Raw genomic sequence first — 17,029 nt, 5'->3', positions numbered from 1 at the left:
CTGACCAAGTTCCATAACTCTACTCGCATTGAGGCTGATTCATCTCCCCAGTTTTCTACTTAGTCTCTTGGTTAATGTTTACATGCAAGTTTTACATATCTCAATAACTATTAAAGTTATTTATTTAAAACTTCACATATGCATTTAGAATCATAATTGTAGGTCACTGACCAAGATCCATAATTCTATCTTGCATTTAGGCTGATTTTTCTCCCCTTTTTCAACTTAGAAACTCATGGTAAAGTTTTGCTTGTAAGCTGTTATCTCCATAACTACTGAAGAGTTTGTGCCTTTTTTGGGACATTTTTATGCATTCAAAATAATAAAGCAGTGATTTACTTGATAAAACATCTTAATAACAAGCCTTTGTACCTTTTCGGTCAATTTTATGTATTCATAGGTAATTAGCATTATTATACTTACTGTTTACATGATTACACAAATTATTTCGCATTTATCTGTACTTTCTTCAGGTAATTAATTTACAAGCATCTAAAATTTCTCTGAAACCATCCCTTATTTAAACATTATAAAATTCATGTTTGCTCTTTCTTAAGAAGTGAAAATACTATCGCTCAAACTCCACCGTGAATGGACTCTCCCAAAGTCAAAACTGGACATGTCCATTTCACAAATTCTGCTTGGTATGGGATAAGGTACGGACAAAATACAGAAACATTTAGAAATTAAACATTGATTGTTTGCAAATCATTTGAAATTTGTCACTTTAACATTGGACATTGTACTTATTTTTCTTTCATACTTTGACACTAATAAGGTCAAGACTATAAGTGCCCCATTTTTAAACAAGATTGAATTTCAGACTCTTGAAAAGAAGTGATTTTCTTTAATCTTACGTTCACGGCTGTAGATAAAATCTTTAATTTTTCCGAAGAATGTTTTTATATAAGTCCTCTCAAATTTTATCCAAAAAAAACTACCTTTGAAGTAATTAACCATGTCCAGTATTTTTATATATCAAAAGTGTAATAGAATGTTTTTCTTTCAGAACGGCCAAAAAGGCTTGTGAAAATATTTAAAATAAATTTGAAAAGAGGTAGGCCATTGTTGGAAGAAGAATACAATTTAGCTATTCATAAAAAAAATATATTTTACTCTTAACTGATTAAGGTCACCATTTTGGTTTATTTTCACATGGTATTGTTAAAGTATGTTACATATGCGACATATCATGTTTCCATAGTTTAAGTCATTTTTTTCCCCGATGCACGTCTATGCTTTTTTTGTATTGTACTATTTAATTTTTTTACGTGTAAAAAGTACATCTACTTTGCGTAAAAGATGCTATAAGAATGTGATCTTTTTAATTTTTTTAAGGGAGTTAGATGCAGGAGTTATTGCGAAAATTTTTGGATTTTTATCGAAAGGATCAAATACGAAGCATTACTGCTGGTCATAGTGATTTGACAAAATAGTGGATTAAATTGTTGCTTTTTGTAACAGGCTAAAAATTTCACTTTGTAAGGTCAGAGCAGTGGGAGACTATAGAAAAGTTCACTTAGATTTGTGTGCAATTAGCCTAAAAACATAAAATTGTGTCAGGACGTGGCCTTTTAAAGCAGCAAAGTACATACATATTGGTTACTGTTTTATAAATAGATCTACTGCTGCCATCATAATATGTCTGGAACAACTTTTTCATTAAAAAACTTAAAAGACTGGGTGTAATTTTTATTGTATAAAAGCAAATATAATATTATGTTGGTGGTAAAAATGGTTGAATAAGTCGGACATAGCTTTAAGCTCTAAGTTACAATCTGAAGTCATTCATGCACGAAAAAAGGACAATGGCAATGAGGCGAGTTCTGGCAATGCCCGTCATGCCAACGGTAGGTAATAACATAGGGGGGACATTATTATACTAAGCGGACAATCATTCTTGAATAGTCATGTCAAACAATTTGCTATGTAACAGAAACGGTCTTTCTATATTCATTGAATATTTCATTTTGTTTTCACACAGCAAATTGTTTACTGTTTAATATGTCTTTTAACATTAATTTTTAAGACACAAGCATATAGAATTATTAATTTTGCCTTCGTCGGGCCGTCAAACTGTCTGTCAACAGTGGCATGTGGAGGCATCCATGTTCTATGGGCACACATTGGTAGTGGACACAATTTGCTAGTTTAAATATTTTTTTTAATGTTATTATAAAACCTGTAACAAGCATTTGTATCTTTTACAAATTAAAGAAAAAAACAAAAAACATTTCATGCACTTTTCAAAGAAATTACACTATTAGAATTCCAGTATACTTTTAAATGCATAGTTACAGTTTATTCAAGTTATTTACGGTATAGATTGTAAAAAACTACATCAATTTAGAAAATGTTGTCATTATGATCTACGCTGTACAAAAAAAGCAAGAAATTTTATGACCATTCATAACAATTGAAAGAATGTGAAATTAGAATTCTTTTGTTTTTTCCATCCCTGTAAGAGATCATTGATAAAATTGCAACATTGATGTGGGTGTTTTTATGAGGCATTGTCTTAAAATTCATATTGGTACATTCTTCATATACAGCATTGCATGAAGTGGGAATTATTCTTTTATGGTTAAAATAAAACCACTACAGGCAAAATTCATCAGATAGGCATACGGTAACTTTTTGAAATGCAATTTGTTTGGCAAAGGGAGGTAATAATGAAATAGACAAAACAAAAAACAAAATCTGCAAAGGTTGGACATTAATTTTACAACTTCCAACTATTTTTCCAATATTGGCTGGTTTGTAACTCTTATTACCTTCTTAATTTGTGCAAAAATGTGTAATGGAATTGCCTAATTCTTTGAATTTGGAATATTCCATTTGAATTTTAAGGGATATCAATATCAAAATACAATTTTTTTTTTTTAAGAGCTTGGTCAGACTCACTCAGCATAGATGTGTAGAGCTTAATGGTCAGACACACGCAGCATAGAATGTGCAAACTGGCCTGGCTCTATACTGATGGCAATGGCTGATCTGATTCGGTTCCATCAGAGCAAGACACATGAGCCGCGTCACGACAAAACCAACATAGTGCGTTTGCGACCAGCATGGATCTAGACCAGCCTGCGCATCCGCGCAGTCTGATAAGGATCCTTGCTGTTCGCTATCAGTTTCTGTACTTGTAATAGGGTTGGTAAGCGAACAGCATGGATCCTGATCAGACTGCCCGGATGCGCAGGCTGGTCTGGATCCATGCTGGTCGCAAACCCATTATGTTGGTTTTGTCGTGACGCGGCTCACATAATAATGCATATGAGTCATTTCAGTCCAATATTTGTGAAATTTTAAGGATGAAATAAAATTATGTTTGAGCATGTAACTTGAATAGTGTTTATTAAGGGAACAACATAATTTTTAAAAGAGTGATAATATTATAATGTCTCTATTGTTGACCATCATCTGAAGGTTTTGATTACAACTTTATAGAGTCCAAATATTGTCCGAGCCTCACATTGCCGTATAACAATATTGGTTATGATGTAATATTCTGTTACGCTAAGGACAATCTCAAATTTTATCACTATGCGATGACGTCCGTAGATATATAAATGACAATAAATGACCTTAATTAACTATTGTATTAAAAATTCTTCCATCGCCATATTTGAAGGAAAATTCATTTTATGTATAGTGCCCTTGGAATAAGATTTGTAACTATATACATGTATAATTACAATAATAGTTAAAGAAATTTTACTTTTATCAACTGCATTATTTTATAGTTATGACAAAATGTAATACATTTTGATAATTTTTACACATATGTGATTGGACTTGATACTGAAAATTGGAATAATACTAAAAATGGAAGTTCAAATTTTTAAGTGCTCTTTCAGTCTTACCCATTAAGATTCTTTTTCATGTTGTTTATTCATAAAGGAATTAGTTTGGTCATCATCAAAGGACTGTCATGTTTTATGATATACATATGATGGTGGAAACCATCTTTCACTTGGAGAAAATCAACAAGTTTTTACGGAATGTTGCTGGGGTAGGGGGTATAGCGGCAAGGACTCGTCAAGAGATTACTACAAGGGTAATGACCTACTTTTTTGCTACATGTAGATGGGTATTGACCTATTTTTCGATGCATATATTGTGACTTATTTTAAGATGGACATTATTACAATTTTTTTTTAATAATAAAAAAATTACAAATTTATTGTTACAGAATGAAAATGTAATGACCTACTTTTGCTACACTTGTAGTGACCTACTTTTGCTACACTTGTAGTGACCTTCTTTTGCTGACCTACTTTTGCTAAACTTGTAGTGACCTATTTTTGTAACACTTGTAGCAAAGCATGTTCATTACACATAGGCTATGATGACCTTTTGTTATGCATGTACGCAAAGTGACCTACTTTTGCTATGCAAATGTCATGACCTTATTGCTATAAATATACTGTTATGACATTCATTATGACCTTCTTTCGCTCTTTATGTACATGTAGTGACCTGTTTTGTTACACAGATGTAATGACCTTATTGCTAATAATGACACCAGTGATGTATCTTGATTGAAATTGTATTCCTAATGCTACTGAATGTAGTGCAATTTTACATGAATAGTATTCCTCATTGAGGATCTCAAAGTAATCTTTTTAAGTTATGTTAAATTGATATCTTTATAGTCACTCTCCTTCATTTAAATAATATATAAATATATCTTCAGAAAAATTTAAAGTAGCAATGTGCGATAGTTTAATACAATCTAATATCAGTTGATAGTGCAGCTGGGTGTTCAGTCCGCAAATATTTCAACGGTGGTATGTACTGGTTAACACAACCAGCACGATAGCTGAGATTATTTCCGATTATCTGGATTATCTCATGTTATTCTTTCTGATTATTTTTTAGGCTTGTTCGTAAATATTTTGACGTAAATTGTGAAACTGCTTACTTGTTAATGACTGTTACATGAAAACAGTTTAAGAGATACAGGAATCTTTTTAAGTATGTCCCCCGTCGAGGATAACCTTGAGGTGACTTGAACATGAATTTTTTGCAATGACACTGTTGTCCCGTTGGGTGCGAAATATACTCCTACGCAATAAACATGACACTCTCACAAACTCGAGGATTTCCGCAATAGTTTCAAGTTAGATAATAAAAGTATGTCATTTGATTTAGCACTAATTGGCCAAAGTCCCAGTTTAGAGTCTATCGAAACTCTCACTACGTAAATTGTGAAATCATTTGGACAATCCTAGGTGACCTGAATATTTTCTTACGAAGAATAAATTTCATAAATGTCACCGAAGACATATTTATTAATTCATTTTTTGACAGATTATAACTCCTTACAGAATGACTGTAAAAAAAGCAGAATGTTACATGTTGTGAATGAATTTGCAAAATATTTTATTAGAAAACAGTCGTAATCATATACGATATATATTTCCAAGAAACTCATTCATACCACAGAGGATGCGATTAATTTCTCATCCATAAATATGTCAAACGCCACTTGTTTTTACGTTAAAATCATTGTTATACAAACATGATTGATTTGTTGTCATAGGTCTATCAAGATACATCGCCATTTCATTACGTGACGTAAATCGAGACTAAGTTATACATCGCCGACGTACAGTACTTGCATCATTGCTAAGAAGCTTTTATGCAGTCAAGGCTAACAGTGATCGTTTCGATCACAGTAGACTGTTTGATATTTAAAATCGTAGGTTTTTACATGGAGGGAAGGTCGTTTGCGAAATCGGTCAAATGTTGTTATTTTTCATGTTGTTTATTGTGGCTTATCCTCACATGACAATGTGTCTGATTTGCATAGGTCACATTCCAGGTGGCATATTTGTTGTAAAACATTATTTATTTAGATAAATGGGAAGAATAGTTGAGGTTTTACGAGGAAAATGGCTCAAGTTACATACATGATGATTTTATGATGGACATGTATCCTTATTGTACAAATAAAATTATTATGATGTTTCAGTCGGAATACTAATAAGATAATAATATATGGTCTTTAAGCTTTGCTTCAGATTATGGGTTGTAATTGTATAATGTTGCTTTGAAAGCACATATACCAGTGATATCTAAAAAAAAAATATGTTTATGACAGACCTTTAAAGTAATTTATGTTGAAAAATTGATAGATGGACAAATCCATTGTGGTAAGGGTGAAAGTCAAATCAAATATTTCTCTATTGACTAGTTTATTTCAGTCATTTGATTTTGAAACTTAAAATTCTAGGCAAGGCATTAGGTAATCAAACATAGTCAGTGTGATATATAAGGGTAAAATGATGAATGTCCATAATTATAAAAAATAATACAAAATGTACACAGTTATATTTAACACAGATATTACAATGTCCTCGGTTTTACTTTAGCCTTTACTTTAGCCGAGCTGGAAAAAGTAAGCTGATAAAGTAGTCTTTACAGAAAGTTTACGCGACTAAATGGAGCATATAAATTGTATTTATACAGAAGATTTTATAATCTACTTATTTGTTTAGATTTCAAGTTCATTGTCAGGTTAGAAATATCTGGTACCATGCAACAAGCATGTGACTGTTGAAAACAAGCCAGATCATAATCACGATACAGTAAAAAATAAAAGATCAGACATTTTTTAAGTGCAATCTACAATTTGTGTCCGTCCTTTGAATTTGAGTTCAATATCAATGACAAAGATGAAAGTTAGTGAACAAATGACAAAAACCCTAAAACAGTTAGAATATTAGGTAACTTGGCAGTTCAGGGTTTCTGTAGAATCTGTTATTGAATAGTAGACTTTGAAGGCATCTGTGACATTGTTGTTCCTAAGTATAAAAGAGATTGCCCATTTCAGTCAGACTTGTACATTTTGTTTGAGACTACCAAGGTGTATATTTAAGTAGTTCTTTAAAGATTTTTCAAACTTTTGTTGCATAATATTTCTGCAAGATTCTTGCTAGAGTAATGTTTATTGTTGTACATACAAAAACTATACAATGAACTAGTACTTTTCCTTAAGAAAAGCTTCTCATTTTGGTAAACTGAATCTTTAACCAAACTTTGTGTTTTATATTTTCAGGTACAAAGAATTCCTGAATATGACAAATATCTTAATGAGCTTCTGCAAGAGACAGATCCTGGTCATCCAGACTATGATCATCTGAGTCGTGCAGCTGCTAAAGTCAGACATGTAAGTATCATACAAGTAAAATGGTTTCCTGCGGGGAACATTTTTAATGATATAAAGATATTTCATTTAACTACTTACAACATTGTTTGGGGGGGTGGGGGGGATAAATAAACGTTTGTATCAGGTTTATAGTTGACAATAATCGATCAATATAGAAGAAGGTCTTTGGAAACTGGTGACCGTTGATGACCGGAGAAGGTCGAACATAAAACAATTATTTATTTTCAAGAAAATGATTAAATAGGCCTACCATTTTATGCATAATTCCGAACAAAAAAAAAATAATAAAGTAAACACACATGTTTTCGCAGAAAATATCTCTATTTATTATGGCAGATAACACTACGAATATTTTAATTTTGTAGATTTTCAGTATAAACAATTTATTGTTTGTAACAATTTGAGATACAAAATTGAAAATATCTAGTAATAGTTTTTTTGTTCTTAATTAGGTGTAATTCTGACTTATTCCCTAGAGGATTATCCGTAATTTACCGGCAAACGGTATTTAGCCAGGTTTTCGAAAAGGTCAATTAACCAATCATGTACGGTTTACAGATCACATGCTCCTCCATGTACCGAAAACAGGTCACGTGCTCCTCCATGCCTCAAAAGTTAAACGCGTACCAATACCCTGCGGTCTCCAGACCGCAGGGAATGATAGCTTTTTGTCAAAGTGTCTGAATGACACAGATTCCAGTCGTGTGACTGCAAGCATCTCTTTGAATCAGATAATCAAACTGGGTATTATTAAAAAAGTTGTTAAGTTCTTTCTTTCTGTCATAAAAAGACATACAGCTGTGTATAAAGAGGTCAAGGTCATTCAAGATGCATGATTCAATTAACTTTCTATCAGAGAAAGAGGTGAAGGTCATTCAAAATATATTTAATAAAGATGCATCCAAAAGGCTAACAATACATTGGTTGGAGTGAATTCTTTCATTTCAAGAGGTGGGCGGACTGATTTTCAAATTTTGTTTTAATAACCTTGGATCACATGGAAACTTCGTTTTGATTGCGGTAGGTCTGTGGTTAATAATATGACATGATATAGGTTGCTGGCCTTGTCAGGAATAATAATCGAAGGTCTTCTACCTCTCTTAACTGGAGAGTTGCCATATGACCTTTGTTAGGTATATATATTATTATTATCATTATTACCTATACTTAAAAGCTATCTGAGTTTGAAATGGTATTTCAATATATATTGAAGTATCCAATAAGATATACCGTACCTCAAAAGTATTTAGGATACATTGATGATTTCATCAAATTATGATGATTTTATCAAATTATGATTAAACCCGCATGTTTCGTAGAATTTCTAGAAAATTTACATTGCAACTTTTATTATTATTCAAGTTTTTAATAAATTAAATGTTGGATTTTTATGAAATTATTGTAAGACATGATAATAGTATTTTATCTATTTATTTTTTGGATGTTAAGTTGCATTTAAAAGTCTGTGAACATCATTGCACATATTTTACATGTTTTAATAGAATTTGATACTTAGATTACAAAAATCATGTTGAAAAAGTGTTTTGAAATGTCCTGCATTATTTTTTGTGTGACAAATTCCTTAGGTTTCATTGTTGACCTAATATTATGGTTGATAAGATTGTATAAATTATTTGGTATGACATGTTCTTTAAATTTCAATTTGTTGCATTACAAGTGTTAAATGCATTTAACCCTTGATATGCCTCTTGAATATTTTTTTAGCCCAGAGTGCAAATAGTTTAACGCATATTTTTTATAGGACGCAAGTTTGCTCTTGATATTTTATGGAAGCTTGTATTATTGTATGATGTCCATATAGTAAATTGAGCAGACGGCACATTACAATGCTGCAGACAGCACTTAAAAATTGTCGACCAAAGTTGAAGATTGACATTTTTGTAAAGCAGATACTTTCATCGGTTGTTAGAAAATCTGTTTCCCCAAAATATACAGACTCAAGTACACGCTTATAGCATACTTAAACATTAGTTCATTAAATTTCTTTAGGTTAAACGAAATATTATTCTGGCATGGTTTTATTTTATTTGTTCAAAATATTACACTATACAAATAAATTTCATTGAGCAAACAAAATTTACCATAGACACATTGCATAAAGTAGTATTAAAATCATATTAACTTAAAAATTGAGCAATGTAATTCTTAAAGGGACTCCACTGACGTATTTTTAGCATGAAGGGACTTAAAATATTTCTTCGAGACTTATGTACTGATTTTCAGTAAATTTCTATATTGTCCTGTGCTGATTTTTTTTTCATGCATCGACACTTAATCTATGCAAGAATTTCAAATTTTATGTTTTTAGGCTTTTTGACCTCAGAGCTTTAAATAACTGTCCCAATTTTTGCATGTTCTATGGATTGATTTTGCCAAAAATATCATTCTCATATTTCTTTAGATGAAATGATGCAATAAGGGTCACGTCATCAATTGGATTTTAATAGCATGACCTTACATTAAGTGATCTATACAACAAAGCAGTAAAAAAAATTGTTTAGTTTTGTTTTGTTTTTTTTACTTGAATTTGATAGATGTAGTCTCCCATAACTTGAAAATATTGCTTTAATTTGAATATTAATATGTCACTTGCGTCATTTACAACTAACCTGTTTTAGATTCATTCATCATATGAAAAGAATCTGTAGTCGCTGTTTTATGAACTTGTCTATTTTTCAAAATAGGTCATCTATGAATTACAGCTTATATGACCTTTTAAGTATGTAATAAAAACTGAATTTGAAAAAAAAATGTCTTTGAATGTAGCCTACTTAAAAGAATTTTGGGAAAGAAAATGATGTCAATTTGTTTTTATATGTCCAGGCAGTTATATAATCATAATATTTTACCTACATGAATATTAATGAATCAAACTTACCGGAACAAGTGGGGTAAATGTCCTTGGCATAATGGTGAAGGTCTTTGACTTCAAACCACTTGCCCTACATGGTAGACTGGTAGTGGGTTTGAAACCCACCAAGGACCCACCAAGGACTTTGGATTGTGAGGAATCTATCAAGCTAACTTATGGATCTGTTGTCAACTTGTGGTTCTACTCAGGTGCTCAATCGTGTCAGAAAAAATGCATGGAGGTCCTCCTCAACCAGTAAAGCTGAAAACTTGCCATATAATCATATCTGTGTCTGTGCAACATAAAACAAAACCAAAAAACAAACATACAAAATCAGGACATTAGTACAATGAATATAAGGCAATTAATTTTAATTTCTGAATAAATGGGTATTGAAAATACAATTGATGGGCTTGACCTGTTGAGTTTCTTATATGAACTTGTCCAGCTTCCTTTTTGGGACTGTCCATTATCAATTTTTGGGATTTCATGATGGAAATGTCAAGTTGGTTGGCTAACAGTATAGAGCCTTGTCAGATGGCAAGGAGGTGCAGGCTGGCCTGGCTCCATACTGGTGACAAAGGCTTTAAACTTTCAGTTTCAGTATGGTAGGGGTTAATGCTCTTTAGAACATTTCATATGTTAACCAAGTCGTTGAAATGATTGTGTCATTTCTCAACTAATTTTGCTTTATCTATAGCGTCTGCCAAATGCTTACTTGAGAAAATTAAGCTGTACATAAAATTGAATAGTGTCAGTCATCCTGGAAAAATATACAAAAGGGAACCCTATTACTTAATAATGAGGAAAAACTAGCTTCATTTTTAAAACACAAACAAATGTTTACCACAAACAAAAATTTGGGATATAAAATATTTAGAATTGAAATCCAAGAATCCACATGTCATGATGTGCAACCAGTGTTTTCATGCCTGGAAAGATGATATATTATGTTTAAATCTTTTGTTCTCATTCTATTTTGTTGCATTTAGAGCATTTAATACTCTTTGGGGTAAATAGAATTCCTTTTGGTTTTAAGTTTTCATCTTTGTTGCATTTTTTAAGTAATTTATACTCTTTGGAGAAAATAAGATCTCTTTTGGCTAAATGGAATGTCTTTAGGTTTAAAGCTCGCAAAGGATCCTGTGACTTCAAGTCAACCACATTCATGAAGGAATTAACCACAAACAGGTGCTGTGGATGTTTTTAAACGTTATTTAAAACATGGCAACCAGAACACACAGATTGAATGAAGAAGTTTCATTTATCTCAGATATGGAGGGACTTGATGAATTCAGGGCGTAGCGCATTATTTATGTAGTACGTCCATCTTTCATCTATAAATACATTCTGTACTTTTTGTGACAAAACTCCATGTTTGTTTTACTTTGGTATATGTCCAAAATGGTACATTTATGATGACATTAAGTATTTTTTCGACCATATTAAGATGAAAAATTGCTTAAAAATGTAACAGAATACATTAATTTGACTATATATTATAAACAAAGTAGCAAGTGTTTTTACATTAATTTTTTAAGTGGTTAAATGAATAAGATACCTGTACGGTAAAAAAATTGCTTACTTGCAAAAATGAACTTTTTAATTCGCGCTTTGTTTTAAAGAATATTCAGTCTTCAGACTATCATAAGCCAAAGAATAAAAACTAATTTTTCTTTAATAATTATCTGCCCTTTGGATTTTTACGGGTCTCAGGGCAGTTTATTTAGCTCCTTTTTATAGACTTCATTGTTTTTTGTTAGATTTTTTTCTTTCAATAAGGTAAACAATTTACAGAAAGAATAAATACCTGGAATCTAATGACCTCAACTATTTTATTGCCATCAATGAGTAAGAAAAGACAATAAAGCAAATTCTTGGCATATATTGCGTTCCTTAGCTTATATAAATAAATGCCTCGCATTCCACGTGAAATTTTAATCAAAAGAATGGGCTTCAATCAAACATGCTTTTATGTCTTACAGAGAAGATTCTGCTTGATGTTTTATAATCAACATCTACCCTACTGAATTTATGTAATGGACTTGTCCTATTTTGAATTTGGAACATTTCATTGTTTATTTAAGGGATTTCAATATCAATATGCTAGGAAAACAGTGCAATGTGTTCTGGTGTCGAATGGTATGGGCACATGGGAATATTGTAGGGAATTGTTAATGGTAAATTCTATTAACTCAATCTATATCATTTTGTACATTGTCTTGTTGGGTCCTTTGAAAACAAAAGAAATACCCAACAAATGTCAACTCATGGGCTAAGAGGACATTCTTCTTGGTGATATACTGGTACAAAGTTTTAGTGTTGAGGATATATATATTTAAGTGCTGCATGTGACACGCTCGCCCATGGTTCATTCCATTTGTTATGGTAAATGAACCATACATATATACTGTTTCATGTGGCATTCCCATTTAACTTTAAATTACCATATTGTGAAAAATGGCCGTTTTCATTGAAAAGCCTCCTGTAACAAGTTCCAACTACTATGAAACTATGAAAAATGCATCAATACTGATGAAAAATTGGCACAAATGTTGACTAGACCATAACCTCTGTAACAGCATGCTCAATTGTAAATTTCCTGTTACCATGGCAACAGGGGGACGACTCAAAATTGCCAAAATCACTATTTTGCATTGTTTTTTTCCATCAAAACTGATTTTAAAGTGCTGCTACATCTCAAGGAATTGAGATAGAGTAAAAGGCTTTTCAGCGTCGGTTACTAGTTACCCTAAGATCGACCTGAGGCCATTTTTAGCCTGTCACATGTCCAAAATTTTCTTTGTGGTGAGGGGGGCAACCCCCTGATTAACATTTGGATGGCGCCGAAAAGTGGTCACTTTTTTTAACAACATTTCTAAAACAAAAAAGAGTGTTTGGGGCCTGAATAGGGCATTTTTTCACTGTTTAAGGCCTCAAAAAGGGGGGGGGAGCAAAAAGCTGTCAAAACACGTAAAACACTTAAGGGAAAAGGTTAATGATCAAAAACATGCCCTGTCTGGCAAAAAAGGGAGGTAACTTTTTCCAAACCTCATTGTCTCTGGTGTTGAACCACTATATGTTAATTCCAGCAGGTTCAAATCTCAAAAAGGGAAGAACTGTTTCATAATGAAAGCCTTATATAGATGACACATTATAGATTAGTAATTCACATCATTATTGTTAAAATATTAAATATAAGATCATAAAACTATGATGAATTCAAGTTTATGAAACTGTAGCTCACATTAATGAGTCACTTGGTGATTTCAAATTTTAAAAGTCACTTATTGACATTTATTTTATTGGTATTTGACTTAAAATCCATCAAAATAAACATGTATGGATGACATATTATTTGTTTTTGTGCATATATGACTTTAAATTTTAATATCACTGTCTGATTTGAGGAACTCGTATGTGTGATGGGCAAGTTTTAGTTTAATGAACATTAATTTTTTAGTAAAAGGTATATAAGCTTTAGAAAGTTTTGTTAATTTTTTTATCGTTTTAAAGAAAATACTGAGTGATATCCAGTTAATGAGTTTATAATATAAAATATATCTCACAGATTCAGTCCAGTATGAGATGCATAGAAAATTTCAGAACAGAAATTAAATTTAGGGGAGTCACATGGCCATTTGGTTAACGAAATGTGTCTATCTCTCAATCTAGAGATCACCAATTTAGTGATGTTGATGTCCACAGTATGTGTCCTAGAATTGCTCCTCAAAGCTATGTTGAAGCTCCTCCCCTCCCTCCTCAGTTACATCCCCCTCCCTAATTGGCTTCCAGTTACGTCCCCCCCCCTCCCCTGTCCCCAATACTTTCGGTACATTGTATTAACTTTTACATGCCTTTCAATGAATTGCAAGTGATGTACGAATGACCTTAAACTATTTTCAAACATTATATAAAAAACCCTCGGCCAGCTTGTTCAAGATTTATGCTTTTGGGGTGAAGTTAATATCTCATAAGTCACCATATGATATAAAGTGCATGTGTGCAACAAATATAGAACAAGGTCTTCTACTGTATTACTGCACCACAGTTACTGTGACATGATAGTAAATCAATTAACAATTGACATCGCGACAGATTGAATGGCAGTTACAATTGATCGGCCATGCTATAATGCTATAATTTCATCATCTTAAAAGGTGATATATTGATCAAGTTATGATGTTGTTTTTTTTCTTTACGTCTCATCTCATCGATATATTTTCCGTGCATTTAGTGATTTTTTTGTGTCATTTTAACTACAATTGATTTGTTATCATGGGAGGGCCTGGGAATGGAGTTTGTTTGTGCAATTAGATTTTCATTATCTCGTTTTCGTGTTTTAAAACAGAATACAAAAATCAGGATAAGTGCATTCCAGTAAAAAATAAAAAATGAGTCATTGTTAGTCCTTAATGCATTATTTACAGTACGAGACACTATCAATCTGTGTGGAATAACGTAATTAACGATACTGGGTCGGGAGATCGCAGAGCTACCAGTGTGATAGATGCCCGAGATCGTTCTAGGTCGTGCAAATTGTGGATCATGTAATCAAGATGTGTTTTGTTCATTTCATAATTAAAATGATTTAAGAAATTGCCAGTGACATTTTGCACTCGTGTGTTTTAAAATTGTGTAAAAAAGTGAAAAAGGATGGGGTTTTTTTTTTGTGCATTTGCATGTTCGAAAATTTTGCCAAGATATTATAATGAATTCTAAAGGAGATGTACTATTCCGATTTTAAAATGGACTACATGTATGTTACAGATGTATTTTGGCTTTGCGATCAATTTCAAGTGAGAAAGAAACATACATATTAGAAAAAATATGAAGTTTTGTGAACTGCTTTTAGCTATACTTATTTTGGTTAATGTGACATAATGTTGAAATGGACTTTACAGTACACAGTAAGTGTTTTCAGTTCTTTGTAGATGACTCTAAAGTAGTAAATGTTCGGCCTGAACCTTTCCACTGTAGCATGGTTAAATTTGCATCGTGATTTTGACTCATTTCATCATGTCAATTCAATCACAATATTATTTTCTAAGAAATCTAAGCTATTGTTTCATGTACTCCCAATCAGAACTTCCAAAAATGAAATATCGTAACTGAAACTTAGATGCCTTTTTTGTTTCACAAAGTCCCCCCTTTGAACAATATACAATGTATTAAATTTATTAATTACATCCTTTTATGATATGTTTTGTTCAATATGTAGTGATATGTGTTTTACAACTATTCTCATCGCAGATTATTTCACTGTCAATTACATAACATTTCTGTGAAGCAATCATGCTGATACCTGTGTTAATATGCAACATGTGTATACACAAAGATGCTGTCAAATTCATCTGTGATATATTAGATAGTGAAGATTACAACAGATTCTTTTTGATCTTTAACAAGTTGATTTTTTCCCAATTGGCAAAATGTTGCAACTAAAATTTCAAAAGAAAATATTCCATATAAAATAGCTTTTGTGACAACAATACATTGTAGTTTAGCGGAAAAGTTGAGCTATTTTGATAGCTGCAGCATCGTCATCATTGTCGTCATGCAAAAAATTTAATGTAGGCCATTACTCAGACAATTTTAAAAGATATATCATTATATATGAAACTTGATGTACTTTGCTTATCATGACAAGAGACAGTTGTAAGACAAGGGGCATAATTCTGAAAGCTATGTTTTTGGAGTTATGCCCCTTTTAAACTCATTGTCAAAAGTGGTTATTTTAACAGACAAGCCTTATAACAGCTCATACAGAGCTCTTGTTATTGGTTTGGTTTATGTTTTAAATTCCTGCTGGGCTTCTTCTGCGTCTGTTACATGTTGGCGATTTAGTACAGTAAAAGTGATGTAGTATTTTATGTGGAAGTAAAATTTACATTTTGCAATTTTTATGACAAATAACTTAACAATCAGCATTACTTTCTTTTAATGATAATCATCTAACATGTTGTAAATCCATTACTGAATTATTATAAAACATGTTTGCCCCTTTCTAAAGAAGAAGAAATTTATTCATTTCTGAGGCTAAATGTGCCTTTGATTTTCATCATTCATTTTCTCTTTTTTCATAGTTCACTTATCTTGACCCACACTAAATATCTTAAATGGACTTGTCCATCTTTAAATCTGGACAATTTCATTGACCAAGTTTAGGGGAAATTTCAAAATAAGGGACAGAATAGCGAACATTTCAGAGCATGATTCAGATGGCAAACCGATGTGCAGGCTGTTTCCAGTCTGCGCTGGTCACATGGGTTAATATTCATGCAGTAACCAAACAGGTTTTAAAAAAAATTCTCTGCAGTAAGAGGGTTTATATTATATAAGTTACTCCAAAATTATAATACTATTCAATATATATGTTTAGTTTAAAACCCTTAAGTAGCTTATATCAAAGCTAATTGTCCAATTGACTTTAGAAATGAGGGCTCTAATACGACAGCCATTCACCGAACCACTGATCTGATGTATATATTAAATACTTTTTCTAAGTCTAAAATGAGAAATTGACTACTGACTAACCAAAACTTAGGGAATTATAAAAGATTAGGCACTAGATTCTCATAATAGTTAGTAATTTTAACGGTTTCCTTTGTGTCCAAGGACTCAGTTGTATTTTAGCAATGGTTTGAGTCAGTGAATGTTTGATTGCCAATGGGAAGCTTGATGTTGCCAATGCATACAAAATGAGTTAGAAATTTGTTTTAGACTCGTAGCTTCTGTTTTGTGCTTTGTTCTTTTGTTCATTTGGATTTATTTTGGAATTTTATTCAAATAATAGGAATATTTGATTAAAAAAAATAAAAAAGCAAGAATGGACAAGACAACGATAATGCAATTTTATTTATTACAAAAGCTTGTAAGTAAGTTTTTTCATGATCGATACAATTTATTTTGATGAATAGATGGAACCTAATGCTATAAAATCTTTAAAATGGAATATAATTTTCATCTATGTTTTCTGTTAA

At 31.8% G+C, this 17,029-nt stretch overlaps 1 protein-coding gene across 1 annotated transcript in view; it reads left to right on the top strand.

Annotated features, from left to right (window-relative positions):
* Positions 1-1,793: 1,793 nt before the first annotated feature.
* LOC132753416 (uncharacterized) overlaps positions 1,794-17,029 on the top strand; it is an 81,740-nt gene continuing 66,504 nt past the window's right edge. The window contains exons 1-2 of the mRNA XM_060743878.1: positions 1,794-1,850; positions 7,064-7,174. Of these exons, the coding sequence (XP_060599861.1) occupies positions 1,809-1,850; positions 7,064-7,174 (153 nt within the window). The 5' untranslated portion in view covers positions 1,794-1,808. The remainder of the gene's footprint in view (positions 1,851-7,063; positions 7,175-17,029) is intronic.

The sequence above is a fragment of the Ruditapes philippinarum genome, unplaced genomic scaffold, assembly GCF_026571515.1.
Source record: "Ruditapes philippinarum isolate M1 unplaced genomic scaffold, ASM2657151v2 ctg3961_1_1_1_1, whole genome shotgun sequence".
NCBI lineage: Eukaryota > Metazoa > Mollusca > Bivalvia > Venerida > Veneridae > Ruditapes > Ruditapes philippinarum.
The sequence above is the reverse complement of the archived record's forward strand: the minus strand, read 5'-3'. Positions and strand labels throughout refer to the sequence as shown.